This window comes from Lynx canadensis, chromosome A2, assembly GCF_007474595.2.
Source record: "Lynx canadensis isolate LIC74 chromosome A2, mLynCan4.pri.v2, whole genome shotgun sequence".
NCBI lineage: Eukaryota > Metazoa > Chordata > Mammalia > Carnivora > Felidae > Lynx > Lynx canadensis.
Genome location: NC_044304.2, coordinates 17,969,593 through 17,987,370, shown reverse-complemented (window position 1 = coordinate 17,987,370; position 17,778 = coordinate 17,969,593). Strand labels below are relative to the sequence as shown.

Below are 17,778 nucleotides of genomic sequence, written 5' to 3'. Positions count from 1 at the left end.
AGGGAATGATATCTTAAGACATAGAAAATGCCGAAGTGCCTGGCTGGCTCAGTCAGTAAAGTATGCAACTCTTGATCTTGTTGGTTGTGGGTTCGAGCCCTGTGCTGTGTGTAGAGATTACTTAAAAATAAAATCTTCAAAAAATAAAATAAAAAAAGGGCACATGGGTGTCTCAGTTGGTTTAGCAGCCAGCTCTTGATTCCAGCTTAGGTTTCATAACACGGTTTGTGGGATCAAGCCCCAATTCAGGCTCTGCACTGACAGAGTGGAGCCTGCCTGGGATTCTCCCTCTCCCTCTCTTGGCCTCTCCCCTGCTCTTTCTTTCTCTTTCTAAAAAATAAACAAACATAAAAAAAAAAAAAAAGGACACAGAAAAAAGTATACAGGGTTCCTGGTGGGCTCATCAGGGAGAAGCATGTGGCCCTTGATCTTGGGGCCATGAGTTCGAGCCCTACATTGGGTGTAGAGATTACTTAAATAAATAAAAACTTAATTAAAATTAAAAAAAAAAAGCATAAAGGAAAACTCTGAAATATTATGTTACATTTAAGAACGTCAGTTCAGGGGCGCCTGGGTGGCGCAGTCGGTTAAGCGTCCGACTTCAGCCAGGTCACGATCTCGCGGTCCGTGAGTTCGAGCCCCGCGTCAGGCTCTGGGCTGATGGCTCAGAGCCTGGAGCCTGTTTCCGATTCTGTGTCTCCCTCTCTCTCTGCCCCTCCCCCGTTCATGCTCTGTCTCTCTCTGTCCCAAAATAAATAAAAAACGTTGGAAAAAAAAAAAAATTAAAAAAAAAAAAAGAACGTCAGTTCAGGGCGCCTGGGTGGCTCAGTTGGTTAAGCATCTGACTTCGGCTCAGGTCATGATCTGGTGGTTCATGAGCTTGAGCCCCACACTGAGCTCTGAGCTGACAGTGCAGAGCCTGCTTGGGATTCTCAGCTCTCTGTCCCTGTCCCCACCCCTCTCTCTCAAAATAAATAAGTAAACTTAAAAAAAAAAGAAAAGGATATCAGTTCATCAGAACACACCATAAAGTGAAAAACCCAGCTATATAAATAAATAGAAGGTAACTCAATACATATATAACAGGCAAAAGACTGATATTCAGAATAAATAAAAGCAAATTTCCTACAAATCCATTTGAAAAGACAAAATAACAAAAAAAAAAAACAAAGACAGAACAAGCATTTCATAGGAAAAAAAAGTACAAACGGCCATGAACAAGAAAAGATGCTCAACCTCCATAATAATCTGGGATACTGAAATTAAAAACAATTAGATGCCATTTATACCCACCCACCAGATTGTAAAACTTCAAGGGTGACAGTATCAGGAACATTCGTACCACTGGTGGGCATATAACATGGTACAATCACTTTGGAAACATTTTGTCATTTAGCAAAGCTAAAGAAACACACACCCTATTGCCCAGTAACTCACTTCCTACACTCAACCCTAGAAAAATTATATGACACTAGTGGTCATACACACGAGTTTTCAGAGCTGCATTATTTATAACAACAAAAAACTAAAATTCACAATCACAAATGTTGACAGGAATATGGATAGGATGTCTTAAGATGCAACCTTGTTAATTTAAAAAGTTTAAGAATACAGACAGCATGATTCCATGTCTGTAAAGTTCTAAAAACATCCAAAACTAAAGGATATATAATTTAAGAATAAATAAGAGGGGCGCCTGGGTGGCTCAGTCGGTTGAGCATCTGACTTCGGCTCAGGTCATGATCTCACGGTTTGTGAGTTCGAGCCCCGCGTCGGGCTCTGTGCTGACAGCTCAGAGCCTGGAGCCTGCTTTGGATTCTGTGTTTCCCTCTCTCTCTGACCCTCCCCCGTTCATGCTCTGTCTCAAAAATGAACATTAAAATAAATAAATTAAAAAAAAAAAGAATAAATAAGAAAATGATCAATACTGAATTCAAGATACTGTTTGCTTCGGAGAAGGAAGGGGGTGTGGCTAAGCAGGAACTGCCACCAGAAGCTTCAGAATAAAATGTCCACTTCTTATTTGAATGGACACTTAAATGTGTTTGCTTAATCACTCTTTAAAACCTATACATTATCACGTGTGCACATACATTTTTGAAAAATTAATATTTCATAATCAAAATTTAATTCTTTTCTGGAATGAGGTATGAAATATATACATTTAAAAATAAAAACAGGGGCACCTGGGAGGCTCAGTCGGTTAAGCATTTGACTTTGGTCATGATCTCACCATTCCTGAGTTCGAGCCCCCGCATCAGGCTCTGTGCTGACAGCTCAGAGCCTGGAGTCTGCGTCAGATTCTGTGTCCCTCTCTCTACCCCTCCCCTGTTCGTGCTCTCTCTCTCTCAAAAATAAACATAAAAAAATAAAAATACAAAAAAATAAAAAATTTTTAAAAAAAGGGGCGCCTAGGTGGCTCAGTCAGTTAAGCATCAAACTTTGGCTTGGGTCGTGATCTCACGGCTCATGAGTTCGAGCCCTATACTGGGCTCTCTGCTATCAAGGCAGAGCCCACTTTAGATCCTCTGTCTCCCTCTCTGTCTGACCCTCCCCAACTTGTTTTCACTCTCTCTAAAATAAACGTTAAAAAAATAAAAATAAAAACAGGTGCCTGGGTGGCTTAGTCAAGTGTCCGATTCTTGATTTTGGCTCAGGTCATGATCTCATGGTTGTGGGATCAAGCTCCGTGTCAGGTTCTGTGCTATCATCATAAGAGAATCCCTGCTTGGAATTCTCTCTTTCCCTTTCTGCCCCTCCCTCACACACACTCTTCCTCAAGACAAATAAATTTTAAAAAGTAAAAATAAAAACAATTATCCTGTGGCAATGAAAGTGCCACACAAAACCCAGGAAAATGCATTACCCCAAAATCAGGAATCTGAGCAGGGAACAATGTCTCATGTAAGTGTGACTTCCTTATTTCACTTAGAATGCCTCCCTTCCACTGCTTTTATTCCTACTTCTCACGCTAGTAATCTTAATATCTGCAGCCATCTTGTCCTTTCCCAAGTTAGGCTACAGAGTCTGGGCAGTGAGAGGTACCCCACTGCTGGAACCTACATGGTTCCAGAATTGTGAGTAGTAGAAACAGCACTGCAGACAATGGAAGTTCACACAGAAGTCTATCTAAATGTATTCGGCTCTTAAGGATAGAGAGTGAGAGTGAGAATGCAGTGGGTGGGATCAGGAGCACACTTGCTCCTTCCTGAGTGAGCTAAGCTGCTCCAGTGGGTACAGCCATCCCAGTTATGTTTAGCCTGGAAAAGGAAAGGTATGACCTTCCTTCCTCTGAAGATAAATGGATCACACCATTCAAAAAAAGACTCACTGTGGTGTGAAAGGGCAGGAGTGGCAACCAGTGATTCTCACCAGTGGCAGTTTTGTTCTCTAGGGGTTATTTGGCAGTATCTGCTGATCTTTTTGATTTCACGGACTGGGGGTGCTAATTTCAGTGTGCCAGATTATTATGAAGGTTGAGTATCTTTTCATGTTAATGGTCATTTGAGCTTTCTTTTCTGTGAAATGCTTGTTTGGTATTTTGCCCATTTTTTTTAAGTTTATTATTTTTTGGGGGGAGGGGGAGGAACAGAGAGAGAAAGGGGGGGGGGAGACAGAGAATCCCAAGCAGGCTCTGCACTGATAGGAGCAGTGGGGCTGAATGTGGGGCTCAGGTTCAAGCTCAAGAACTGTGAGATCCTGACCTAAGCCAAAACCAAGAGTTGGACACTTAACCAACTGAGCCACCTAGGCGCCCCTTGCACATTTTTTGTTATTTTGTCTTTTCAAGTGGATTCTGCCAAACCTCCTACAACTCACAGAACAGTGTCCCCATGACAAAGAGTTATCTATCCCAAAATGGCAGGAGTGCTGAGGATAAGAAACCCTAAGCTAGAAAGAAGCACATGCCTATGAAGGTGGGACACAGGGACTCGTCCCAGAGGGTGCAGGAGGAGGAGAAACCCCTCCTCAGGAGGAGGAGAAACCCCTCCTCCTGAGAACTTCCAGGATACCTCAAGACTTGAAGATCAGAGCCAAGAGCTCTGGTTCTGATGGTAAGCTGGCCTATCTTTTCTGAAGGTAATATTCAAAAGTATGTTGCATTCCTCACTTGATATATCCAAAAGAAACAAATGGAGATGTTGGCAAGTGTTATCTAGAAGGGCACTGATTACAAATTTAAAAAGGCATAAAAAAACTGAACTAACTTCACTGTCTACAACAGGAGTTAGGAAAAAGCATGGAACATCTATGTGATAAAATACTAAGCCAGCAATAAAACTGAGGTAGAAAAAAATATAATGCAAACATGGAAAAATATTCACCATATACAGAGACGAAAAAAGGATATACAATATGATCCAGTGTTTTAAATATATAATATGCACATTGCAAGGATATACTCCAAAACATAATCACCACTGGGTGGGCGGGCAGAGAAAGAAGCTATGGGCAATGCCATGTCTCTTCCTCCAAACACCTTACCTGTCCAGTATCTCTGCAACTTGCCAGTGGAAATTAACTAATATAAGTTTAGCAACTGAATGAGATACCTAAAAAGAAGAAAGAAAAAAAAAATCAAATTACAACTGTAGTTTCTTTCACAGAGCTCCACATTTTGAGAAGTGCATACACATTCATGTCTACAGCAGGCCCAGGCTTGACTTCCAAATTCTTCCTCTTGGTTCTCTGCTTCATCTTTAAGTTCAGACTCTTATGATCTTAGTGATTTCCCAGATCTCTTTAACTTTTCTTTGTTTTCATTAATGACCCTTCCAAGAAATCAATCTGAATTGAATCTTAAGCAAAATCTCCCTGTCTACAGTTAACAATCCAGTGTTCAATTTAAGCAAAAAAGCTGTGTTCTCTAAAGTGGTCTATGTTCCCTCAAGCTGCTGTAGGAGGCCACACATGGGAAGTGCACCTCTAGTTAGGCCCATTACTTGCAGAAAATCTCTAGGCTTGGACTTCTTGTATAATTCCAGCAAAACAACACACACCTGTATAAAATCTCCAAATTCCTGCCAACCAATGAGCCCTGATTGCAGGAAGATTTAAAAGCCTTGGGGCACCTGGGTGGCTCAGTCAGTTAAGTGTCTGGCTCTTGATTTCAGCTCAGGTCATGATCTCACTGTTCATGAGATTGAGCCCCACATCAAGCTCTGTGCTTACAAGTGCAGATTCTGCTTGGGATTCTCTCTCTCTACCTCTCTCTGCTCCTCCTGCATGTGCGCACGCGCACTCTCTCTCTCTCTCTCTCACTCTCTCAAAATAATAAACTGGGGGAAAAAAAGTCTATGGGCAGTCTTTGTGGCCCCTACCTTTTAAAGCACACTTGTTATTTCCCAAAAATAAACAAACATTGAAAAAATAATAATTAAAAAAAAAAGCGTGCCTAGGTGGCTCAGTTGGTTAAGCGTCTGCCTTCGACTTAGGTCATGATCTCGCAGTTCATGAGTTTGAGCCCCACATCGGGCTCTGTGCTGACAGCTCAGAGCCTGGAGCCTTGTTTGGATTCTGTATCTCTCTCTCTGCCCCTCCCCTGCTCAGACTCTGTCTCTCCTTCAAAATAAACAAAAAAATTAAAAAAAAAAATGTTTTTCTAAAATTTTTTTTTTTCAACGTTTATTTATTTTTGGGACAGAGAGAGACAGAGCATGAACGGGGGAGGGGCAGAGAGAGAGGGACACAGAATCGGAAACAGGCTCCAGGCTCTGAGCCATCAGCCCAGAGCCCGACGCGGGGCTCGAACTCCCGGACCGCGAGATCGTGACCTGGCTGAAGTCGGACGCTTAACCGACTGCGCCACCCAGGCGCCCCAAAAAAAAAAAAATGTTTTTAAAGCACACTGGTTATGGCTGTCAAAGAGTCTCAGAAGGTGCTCTGAGCTAGCAATTCTACTTCTGTAAATTTTTCTGAAGAGATCATAGAGGACAGGTGTACCACAGTGTTTTACAAGAGTAAAAAATTAAAAATAAACTAAATGTCTAATAAAAAGGAACTAGGTAAATAATATATGACATATCCATGCAATGAACTATGCAGTCATTGAAAAGGATGTTACAGAAATAAGTTTGACATAGGAAGAAGTCCATATTTTAATACTAGGCTAAATAAGCCAGTAGTAAGATAGCATGTACATGTTATAGCCACAATATCCTGTTAATAGGGGAAGCAGACTAGTTACAAAAAGGAACAGCCTGAGGTTGTCAAGGGTAGGGTAGGGCCACAGAAGATGGGGTTGTGTTTGGAGGTCTAGATGAGGCTTCCCAGAGAGAGCACTGCAGAGCAGGAGGGTGCCACTAAATCAAGGAGAAACGAGAAGCACACTTGAGGCCAGGGAGCTAAGAGAACACACAGAACCCTAGTACTCTGTTCACTGGACTGAGTCTTTAAACTGGAGCTACCAAGGAACCGTAAGGTAGTACATGCTTGGTCCACAGATAAGAACTGCAGAGAGGGGAGACACAGTGACCAACTTGTAACCCCTGCTCCTAGAGCTCAAGTTACTCCTGAAAGGAGACAGATGCAACTTACTAAGCAAGGGCATATCCCAGTGCATAATCAGTATCAAAGGTTGTGCACTGAGTGAATGCCTTTCTGTCTTGCAGCCCAGGAACATCTGGAGAAAACCCAGGTTTCAAGACAGCACACTTCACTAAGGATGGGGGTCCCCACTTCTCTTCCATGCACGGGAAGAGGCATCAGACTCAGGCATGTTGCTGTAGTATTTTCTTGTTGAGGACCATGGAGACTTTAGGTCTAGGATTCCTGAATTATAACTGACATTTCTCCTCACTGTAGCCATAACAAAACTATTTATCCACAGCAAACCACTATCACAAAATGAAAACAGAGACAAAACATACAGTTTAAACTTAAATAATGGTTTTGAATGTAGCTCCTGGCTACAAACTTTCTTAAAAACCTGACTGTGATACTGTTTTTGATGACCTCCTCACAGCCTTTTCTATCATCTCTTACCTAATGGAGCCCAGTCAGACCTACACCATTGTCTGTCCTGACTTCTAAATGTCTTGCCATGCTGTGGTATGAAACCATCTGGGAAACCCAGAGAAGTCCTGGCCATGTCTAACAGCCACCTCCCCTTTCTCACCATTGATGGCTTAGATGAAGCCTTTAAGCTGAGACAGGGGTCAGGCTGCCTCTCATCCACAGAATCCTGAACTTTACTGGACACAGGGGGACCACTCAATGACACCAATTATTAAATGATATCATGTCTGTAATCTGTGGATTTTCAAGATGGAATCCTTCAACCTTCCTTAAGAAACAGAATGTTAACACTCTACCTCGTCTGATCCCTCGATTTGAATAGCACTAACAGCAACAATAAAAAACCTCAGAATTAGCACACCAGGTACAGCCCACCTATGGAAAATCTGGCCCTCTGTTGAAACAGAAATTTTATTAATGACTGCAAATCCACTAATGACCAACTCAGAATATCCCAGCAGATTTGAGTTTTGGTGAGAACAGATTATGTGAAGAGAAGATACATCTAGCACTTTATGGAACTGACAGTGGAGTGATAGGAATCTATTCTTTCAGTGCCAACAGCCAAGAATACGTCAATATATACAAGATAGTAGGCACACACATGTCAGCTGTATGCACCCCCCACTAGCCTTCTGCAGGAAGTGCTACTGTGATCCCTAAGTCACAGATGGGGGTGTGAAAATGGCCCATATTGTGTCCACAGTGTATCATAGAAAATCAGGGATTCTTTCCCTCAATAATCCAATATAAACCTGAAGACACCCAGAGACAATTTAAGCAAAATGCAGTGTGACTGCACCTTGCCCTATAATGGACACCAGGGAATCTATAGGGAAGTCAGGTTCCAAAAGGCTCTCTGGCAAAAACAGCACAAGGGTAGAGGAAGAGGACCTAGAAGAATTTATGCTAAAAAAAGGAGTCTCAGCAGTGAGGCTACCTCATCCCTGATTTGGGGTCACAAGAGAGAACTGACTGCACACACACCCCAGCAGTATCTCAGAGGAAGCAACCACAGGTGATTTGGGGGCAGAAAAGGATGTGTGTTGGGGGCAGGGGCACTATTTAAGCCATTTTCCACAAAAGGGCCAGGACAAACCTTGGGGAGGATATTAAAACATTAAAGAGTACAAACAGCTAAACTCTCGCAGGAAAGAACTCCCTGAGTTTTCATGCCATTACTGTCTAATGATCAAAGAGTTATTCAGAATCTATCAGAGTCAATACTTCACAACTGGGGAGTCTTCCATTCTTCTCTATTATTTTCAATCGTGGAGAACAGAATCTTCCAGCAGAATCAAGATGAACCCTTGCTACACTGTTTTGATCAAGAAATTAGCAACCTATTAGTACTATTGTCTGGACCCCTCCACTCCATAACCTTTAAGGATTACCTTCCTGAAACCCTGACTGAAAAGTATTAAGACAGCTCTTACAGAGCTGTTACATCTTGCCAAGATCAGTTCCCACACTGCTTAAAACCCATCACTGCTTTCCAGTACTGACAAGACAAACCTGAAGCCCTTAGTGGAAGTCATCAGAACCATTGTGCCCTGGAGTCCAGCAACAGACCAAGTGATTCTAGCATCCCCATGCACTTTGCTAACTGTTCTCTGCCAAGAATGCCCTTTTCTGGGGGCGCCTGGGTGGCGCAGTCAGTTAAGCGTCCGACTTCAGCCAGGTCACGATCTCGCGGTCCGTGAGTTCGAGCCCCGCGTCAGGCTCCGGGCTGATGGCTCGGAGCCTGGAGCCTGTTTCCGATTCTGTGTCTCCCTCTCACTCTGCCCCTCCCCCGTTCATGCTCTGTCTCTCTCTGTCCCAAAAATAAATAAACATTGAAAAAAAAAATTAAAAAAAAAAAGAATGCCCTTTTCTGTAGCAAATATTTGGAAATTAAAGAACATACTTCTGAGCAGAACTGGTGTGTCAAATAAGAAATCACAAGAGAGGGGCGCCTGGGTGGCTCAGTAGGTTGAGCATCGACTTCTGCTCAGGTCACGATCTCGTGATTGACGAGTTTGAGCCCCGCGTCGGGCTCTGTGCTGACAGCTCAGAGGCTGGAGCCTGCTTCGGATTCTGTGTCTCCCTCTCTCTCTGCCCCTCCCCTGCACATGCTCTGTCTCTCTCTGTCTCAAAAATAAATACATATTAAAAAAAAAAATTTTTTTTTAAAGAAAGAAAAAAAATAAATCACAAGAGAAATTAGAAAATGTTTTGAGGGGCGCCTGGGTGGCTCAGTCAGTTAAGTGTCCAACTTCAGCTCAGGTCATGATCTTACAGTTTGTGGGTTGAAGCCCTGTGTCATGCTAGGCGCTGACAGCTCCCATCTTGGAGCCTGCTTCAGATTCTGTGTCTCCCTCTATCTCTGCCCGTCTCCCGCTTGTGTGTGCTCCTCTCTCTCTCAAAAATAAACAAACACTAAAAGAAAGAAAGAAAGAAAGAAAGAAAGAAAGAAAGAAAGAAAGAAAGAAAGAGAAAGAAAGAAAATGAAAATGTCTTGAACTGAATAATGAAAATACCACAGAATTTGGTGAGATGCAGCTAACATGATGCCAGGGAGAAATTTACAACTGTAAATGTTTATACTAGGAAAAAAAATCCTTAAGTCCCCCTTGAGAAACTAGAAAAAGATGATAAAACTTAAAGCAAGTGAAAAGAAAAAAATAATAAAGAAAAAAAAAAAACAAGAAATAAATGAAATCCAAACCAAATAATATTGAAAATTAACAGGAGTGCCTGGGTGGCTCAGTCAGTTACGCGCCCGACTCTTGATTTCAGCTCAGGTCATGATCTCACAGTTTTTGAGTTCAATCAAGCCCTGTGCCAAGCTCTGTGTTGCCAGCATGGAGGCTGCTTGGGATTTCCTCTCTCTCCCTCTCTCTGCCCCTCCCTTGCTCTCACTCTCTCAAAATAAATATTAAAAAACTTAAAAAAAAAAAAAAAAGAAAATTAACAAACCCCATTAGTTGATTCTTCAAAAAAACCAACAAGGGGTGCCTGGGTGGCTCAATGAGTTAAACACCCAATTCTTGATTTCAGCTCAGGTCATGATCTCACAGTTCATGAGTCCAAGCCTCACTCCGACAGGGCAGAGCCTGCTTGGGATTCCTCCCCCCACCCCCCCTCACTTGCATACTCTTTCTCTCAAAACAAATAAACTTAAAAAAATAGATCAATAAAATTGATAAAAACTTTAGCTAGATTAAGAAAAAGAGAATACAAATGACCAATAACGGGTGAAAAAGGGATAATAAATTTAAATCTTAGGTGAAACTGACAAGATTCTTGAAAAATACTTAGCAAAACTGACACAAAGTAGAGAGGATAAACAGAATAGCTCTTATATCTACTACAGACATTGACTTTATGATCAAAAATTTTCTCACAAAATTCTCATGCCCCTAAGTTTTTACCGTTGAATTCTATCAACACCAATCTTACTTTTAGAAACTCAAGGAAGTTACACTTCTTCCAATTTATTTTATGAAGCTAACATAATAACCCTGATATAAAAATCTGACAAAAATATAACAGAAAGAAAATTACAGACCAGTATCCCTTATGAACATAAACACAAAAATCAATCCAAATATTTTAGCAAATTAAATCCAGCAATATAGAAAAAGGACAATATATGATAATGAAGTGAGGTTTATCCCAGGAATGGAAAGCTGATTTAACATGTGAAAACTATTGTAATTCATTGAATTAACAAAATAAAAGTGGAAAAAATGATCATTTCAGACACAGAAAACCCATCTGACAAAATTCATTCAAGATATAAATTTGCAGCAAATCAGGACAAAAAGTGAATTACCTGAGAGGTGAGGGAGAAAAAGTGAACTGCCTGAATCTGATATAGGGCACCTATGAAAAACATTATACTGAATGCTAAGATCAAGAAAATGGCACAGATGACCATCCTGACCATTTAACATTATACTGGAGGCCCTAGCCAGGGCAATAAGGCAAAGAGAAAAGAAAAAAAAGACATTAAATAAAGATTGGAAAAAGAAGCAAATCTGTCTCTATTCTTAGATAAAATTGATTGTTTACTCCGAATATCCTAATATGCAAAAACTACTACTAGAATAAATGAATTATGAGATAACAAAACACAAAGTCAATATACAAAAATCAAATGTATTTCTATACAGCAGCAAACAAATGAAAACTAAAATTTTAAACAGGTGAAATGTATTTTAGTAATATATTTAGACCAATATATCTGAAATATTATTTCAACAGGTAATCCACAAAAAATTATTCAAGAACTATTTTATTTTACATCTTTTTTCTTTAAGTTTATTTATTTTGAGAGAGAGCTAGCATGTGAGCATGCACGTGGGGGGGGGGCAGAGAAAGACAGAGACAGAATCCCAATCAGGCTCCGTTGTTGTCAGCACGGAGTCTAATATGGGGCTTGATCTCATGAACCATTAGATTAAGACTTGAGCTGAAATCAAGAGTCGGCCACCCAACCAACTGAGCCACCCAGGCGCCCCTTACATCCTTTTTTTCATATGAATCTTCAAAGTACACTTTTATTTTTAAATGTTTTATTTATTTATTCATTTTTTAGAAAGCATGAGCCGGGGAGGGGCAGAGAGAGAGAGGGAGACAGAGGATCTGAAGTGGGCTCTGCACTGAGAGCGATGAACTCGATATGGGGTTCAAATTTACAAACCGCGAGATTATGACCTGAGCCGATGTCAGACGCTCAACCGAGCCACACAAGTGCCCGAAAAGTACACTTATATTTTAGAATCATAGCATATACCAATTCAAAATGGCCACATTTCAAATCTCAATGGCTACATGTGTTCATAGCCACCATACTGAACAACATAGCTACAGACTGAAGACAATCAAAATTAATCAAAATCAAAGCAGGGTTTTTTCGGGGGTGGGGGGCAAGAGGCACACATTAACAGTTGATCCTAAAATCCATGGAAATGGAAATGACCCAGAATACCCAAAGCAATCTTGAAAGAGAAGAGCAAAGTTGGAGGACTTATGCCATCTGACTCTAACACTTACTATAAAGCTGTAGTAATCAAGGCAGGAGGGTACATACAGGCTTAAAAACAGACATAAAGATCAATGCAACAGAATAAAATTCAGAAGTAAACTCAGACATTTATGGTTAATTTTAAACAAAGGTGCTAAGGAATTCAAGAGAGGAAACATTCAACAGATGGTTCTGGAATAACAACATCATTATGCAAAAACAAAACAGAACTTGGACACTTCATATCACACAAAAATTAACTCAAAATAGTTCACAGATTTAAATGTAAAACTAAAAACTAAAAAACTTCTACAAGAAAATCTTTGCAACCTTGGCTTAGGCAAAGATTTCTTACATAAGACAATGAAAGCACATTGATAAACTGAACTTCATCAGAATTAAACTTTTACTCTTCAAAGACATTAAGAAAATGGAAGAGATAAGCCACAGAGGGAAAATAATTACAAATCATGTATCTGATAAAGGATTTAATTCAGAATCTATGAAGAACACATGCAACTCAAGAAGACAACCTAATTTTTAAAAATGGATGAAAGATTTGAACACTTCACCCCAAAAATGTATGAACAGTAAATAAGCAAAAGAAAAGATCTTCAATATCATTAGTCATAAGAGAAATGCAAATTAAAACCACAAGATACCACTTCACACTCACTAGAATGAATATAATCCAAATGACTGTCAATACCAAGAGCTAGCAAGAATGTGGAGAAACTGGAACCCCTACAGAATGCTGGCAGCAATGTAAAATAGCAGTCACCTCAGAAAACAGTTTGGCAGTTTCTTAAAACGTTAAACACACATATTACAACCTAACAATCCCACTCCCAGATATCTATCCAAGAAAAATGAAAGCATATGTCCATTTAAAGCCCTGGACATGAATGGTCATGGCAGCATATTTCAGAATAGCTTCAAACTGGAAACAACCCAATGTCCACAACTGATGAATGAATGGATAAAAAAAATGTAATATATCCATACAACAGAAAATTCAGCAATAAAAAGGAAAGCACTACTGACATGTAATATGACATGGGTGAACCTCAAAAACATTATGCTCAGTGAAAGAAGCTGGACACAAAAGACTACATATTGTACAATTCCTTTGATATGAAATTTCTAAAAAAAAAAGGTAAAACCATACATACAGAAAGATGATCACTAGTTGCCTGGGGCTGTGAGCAGGGACTGACTACTAACCAACACATGGGAACTTTCCAGATGATGAAAATATTCTATAACTCAGATTGTGGTGATGGTTACATAGTTGTATAAATTTACTAAAATTCTTCTAATGGTACACTTTACAATGGGTGAATTTAATGGAATGTAAATAATCCTTCAATAAAGCTGTATAAAAATAAAATTGGTCAATGGCTAGATATATAACAAAGCAAACGTAGCAAAAGGTTAGCAACTGTATAATCTTGATCACAGGTATATGGATGTCCACTATATAATTCCTTAAACTTCTTTGTATGTTTTAATTTTTCATAATAGAAGTCAGGACGGAAAAGTTTGCCAAATTTATTTAACATAATGGCAATAACTTGCATAAACAAATGTTACAATAAACAAAAGGCTGACCTTTAAGCTACTGCATTAGTCACTCTGACCTTTTGAAAAATCCTCCTTCAGAGTTTTAACATAGTTTTGACTAAAGGTTAACTGATCATACAGTGTGAATTTCAGCATAAATAGATACAACTTCCATACAGGTCTATAATGCTAGTTAACTTTATAATGCTCTCTGGCTCTCTCTCGACCTCCCAGACCAAGCTTTCTTAGCGTTCCACTAGATGCTCTGCTCCTAGTCTTTTGGCTCCTTAAATGTTGCTGTTCCACAAAGCACAGCTCTCAAGCCTGTCTTTGGGTTATCACAGTCATGTCTAAAAGCCTTGGTCAGTGTAAACATAAGCCCCAAAGATAAGAACTCTTATTTTTCCTGGGAGCTGGGGAAGGGATGTGACTGATCAAGGTGGGGAAGGGAGGGCAAGTAGTGGTATAAAGTTCATCAAAGACTGAAGGGTTCCCTCGAGTCTCTGGTGGCCCAGAGAAGGCTTTTACAGAGTTAAAGATAAGGTAAGAGCAGAAGCCAAGAGCAGCCTATCTTCCCTGCCCTTTTTCCCTCTTTCCCTGTATCCTCAAACCTGACCAGTTCCTGGGGTCAGGAGCCTCTAAGGAGCTTTCCTTCTAGATTGAAAAAAACTGTGGGATTGCCCTCTGTTGTCATTTACCCTAACCACTGCTCTGCACTGCCAATCCAATCTTGCTTGGTTTTGCATTCCATTTACAATCCTCAAACCCTCAAGTGGTTTCCATATCTTTATTCCAGAAAGCCCTTAGCTACATGCATGCCAGAAAGGACTTTACTGCTGGTCATCAATATATCCCAAAGGTTGCAGACAAAAACCTTCTGTCATCTTCTATAATCTATGTTTGGGACAGACGCTTAAAAGATATTTCCCTGATACAGGTCCTCAAAACATGTCCAGTAGTTACCACTTGTGCATAGATATCTAAAGGAGTAGACAGCTGCTGGGAGTCAAGTTCTCCTTTCTGTTTCTTATAAACAATATAGTAAGTGTGCTACACAATTCTATCCCTACTTCATAAGGAGGACTTGGGGGGTAGGGAGTGGGAACCAGTGGGAAATCCAGAATTTGGGCAATGATGCTAAGATTTTCTCACAGAGATGTAATAAAGTGTACAAGAATGCTTTAGCCTTTGTTGCCATCAAGGAGGTCCTCACTGGTTAACAGTAGTACACAAGTCCACAACCTCTGCATTTCAGTAGATATTCTGGAGACACTTTCTTCCATGTTCTAAGGGCTTCAGAGACTAGAGAAATGAAATAGTGTAAACATCAAACTGTCAGTTAGAGTGGAGAACATCTTGATAAAACCTCTGAATCTCGTGGCCTCCAACCCACTCATTACAAGGAGACAGCAGCAGGATTTCAAGACCTTAGATAACGCAACAGCAGCAGCAATTTGGTTATCGGCTTATACTTCAGCAATTCTGACTTGCTGCCCCACCCTGTATTTCAAATTTACTGCTGTATATTTTCTCCGTTAGGTCCCTACGCAGAAAGCTGACTGTGGCAAAATGATTTTTTATATCACAGGTCCCTGAGCCTACCTCTTCTTAATCTCCTGACCACAAAGAACTTAAAATACCAGAGCTACTGAAGGAAATGGTAAGTACATACAACATTCTAGACCCTTTCTAACACAGCCAACATCCATCTTTGGGGAAAATGTTTTAAGACTTTCAGGAAATTTAACAGTTACTACTTGACATCCCAGAGCACTTGGATCGTATATGTTTATTATTCAAAAATAATGCATAAGATATGTTAATTTTATATAAGGATCAAGGCACGTAGTGAATAGCCTCTGCTCTTGACAACAGTTCTCCAAGGAAACCCACGAACATGGTCAGTTGCTTCTTCCTCTTTTTAGTCTCCTACAGTTGATTCAAGCTGTCCAGCCCTCAGGGACGAGTTAATAACACAGCTCGCAAACAGATTTTTTTCCCCCAGAAAAAAGAAATCCAGCAGCCCACCAAAACTGTCACCATCCCTTCCCACACTTACCAGTGCCATAGGGAGGATGCAGCTGATGGCAGTGAGCATCAACGGCCTGAAAAAATACAGGTGGTAGTTTCAATTTTTATTTAGAATTCTTACTTGCCAACTGCCTGAAATTTTTTAAGGCTACACGAATGGGTCTCCATGCCTCAGCCTGTGTTAAGCCACTTCGTAGTCCAATCACATTTGTTAACAAACACTAGTGGTCATTCACTAAACAGCAGAGATGAAGGAAAGGAGTGAATTGTGGGTGAGCTTCTGGGCCAGGATAGAAAGGGACATGATAAAGGAAAGCTAGCCTAAGGAGATCAAGATGGATGAATTCAGGTCTTGGAGGGTGGGGGGTGAGGCGAGAAGGTACTAAAGGAGTAAGAGGAAGAAACAAGGTTAAAGCACAGAGACAAAGGAGTAGGTGAACATCGGCCTACTAGAATGGGACAAAATCAGCAGCAGTGGTGGTGGCAGTGGGGTCCCAGCTACCTTAGGCGAGGCTCACCCCTACAATCAAATTTAAGTGGGTGGGCCTTCATTCTCCCAGACTTCACATCTACATATTCTCAGCTTCTAGAAGGTCAGCTCTCTGGCACCTGATCATAACTTGGCTTCCTTTCACTTTTTCTTTACAGGTCTCCACGGAGGGAGGGCACACTTGTAACTGAGGCACCCACATTATTCATGCTTTAAAAATCTGATTAAATGTGAAGATTTCTCTCCAGTCTAATCTTAACTCAGTGCTGTCTCTGATCATTAAAATACCAAAAAACCCAACAACCTCCCCAAATAAAGTTATTTACACAAAACACAATAAAGCAAAAATATGAAAGTCATCATCCTTGACCATAAGGATACTTTTTTATTATGAAAAATTCCAAGCATCTACAAAGTGAAGAATATGATGAGACCCATGCATCCATCACCCAGCTCCAACATCAACTCATGGCCAGGTCCACTCTATCTGTACCTCATCTATCCCCCACCAGCTACATTATCATGGAGTAAACCCAGCCAGACTATCTTTTAGGGTGTGCATTTTAATAGAAAACCTCTGGGAAGTACTTAGTACAAAAGACTGGTTGAGCCCCTACTAGAATTCTGTGTTTTCCAGGGGGTTCCATATAAGCAGGATGATCACCATTTTTACAAACCAAGGTCGTATCCAGTAACCAAAGCCAAAAAAAAAAAAAAAAAAAAAAAGGCAGACGGGAGCTGACATCCAACGAATTGCACATAGTAGGATTAAAATCCAAATCTTTTACCATGTTTCTGCAGCCAAAGCCCATCTTATCCAAAAATGATTTCAAATAATGCTCTTTCTCTTGTAGCTACTGCTACTGTGAGGAGGCAAGTAAGAGGTAATACCAAATACTATCTGGGCAGTACCATTCAGATCCCCCCTCTTCTCTACAGGATACCTCAGAGGCTAGCATATCTTACTGACAAAGCCACAAAGTCCAAGAGCATATTTCAAAGACAGAGCTACAGATTGCTGGCCTTAGCTATGCTCAAAACATATAATGCTATTTTTATAACCCTTCTGTTTATATAAAACTCCATCAAGGAGTGCCTAGGTGACTCAGTCTGTTAAGTGTCTGACTCTTGAATTCGGCTCAGGTCATGATCCCAGGGTTGTTGGACCTGCCATGTCAGGCTCCATGCAGTGTGCGAAGCCTGTTTAAGATTCTCTCTCTGCTCCTCCCCCATGCTTGCAGCCATACATGCTCTCTCTAGAAAGAAAAAAAGGAAAGAAGAAAGGAAGAAAGAACTCTGCCAGAAAGGAAGCTCCTTGAGGACAGAGATTTATAACAATTTCCTTCTCTGCCATACCCAAGCACCTGGAACAATAGCAGTGCCAGTACTAGGTCCTACATGCTAACGCTTCCTTCTGTCACCTCATACCCACATTCTCCTCCAGAAGCCAGAGAGGAGGCACCAAGAGCTTTCAAGCCTTCATGGGCTTGAAAGAGGCAGGGAAAGGCCAAATATAGCTCCTCTGAGGAAGGTTAAAAACAAACAAACAAACAAACAAAACGTAAGGTCTTCTGAGAGTTGCAGAGGGTTCTGAAAGGCAGAGAGGCTCACAGGAGGTTTGAGGAGGCAAAAATCAAACATATAGGTTAGGGAGAGGGGCAACAGG

At 40.7% G+C, this 17,778-nt stretch overlaps 1 protein-coding gene across 3 annotated transcripts in view; it reads right to left on the bottom strand.

The window, feature by feature from the left end:
• ARIH2 (ariadne RBR E3 ubiquitin protein ligase 2) overlaps window positions 1-17,778 on the bottom strand; it is a 50,078-nt gene that overhangs the window by 14,977 nt on the left and 17,323 nt on the right. For 2 of the 3 annotated variants that reach the window (XM_030306702.1, XM_030306701.1), the window contains exon 4: window positions 4,486-4,553. In XM_030306702.1, the coding sequence (XP_030162562.1) occupies window positions 4,486-4,553 (68 nt within the window). Of the gene's footprint in view, window positions 1-4,485; window positions 4,554-15,650; window positions 15,697-17,778 lie in introns of all 3 variants that reach the window. The other variant, XM_032591920.1, reaches the window with a different exon arrangement.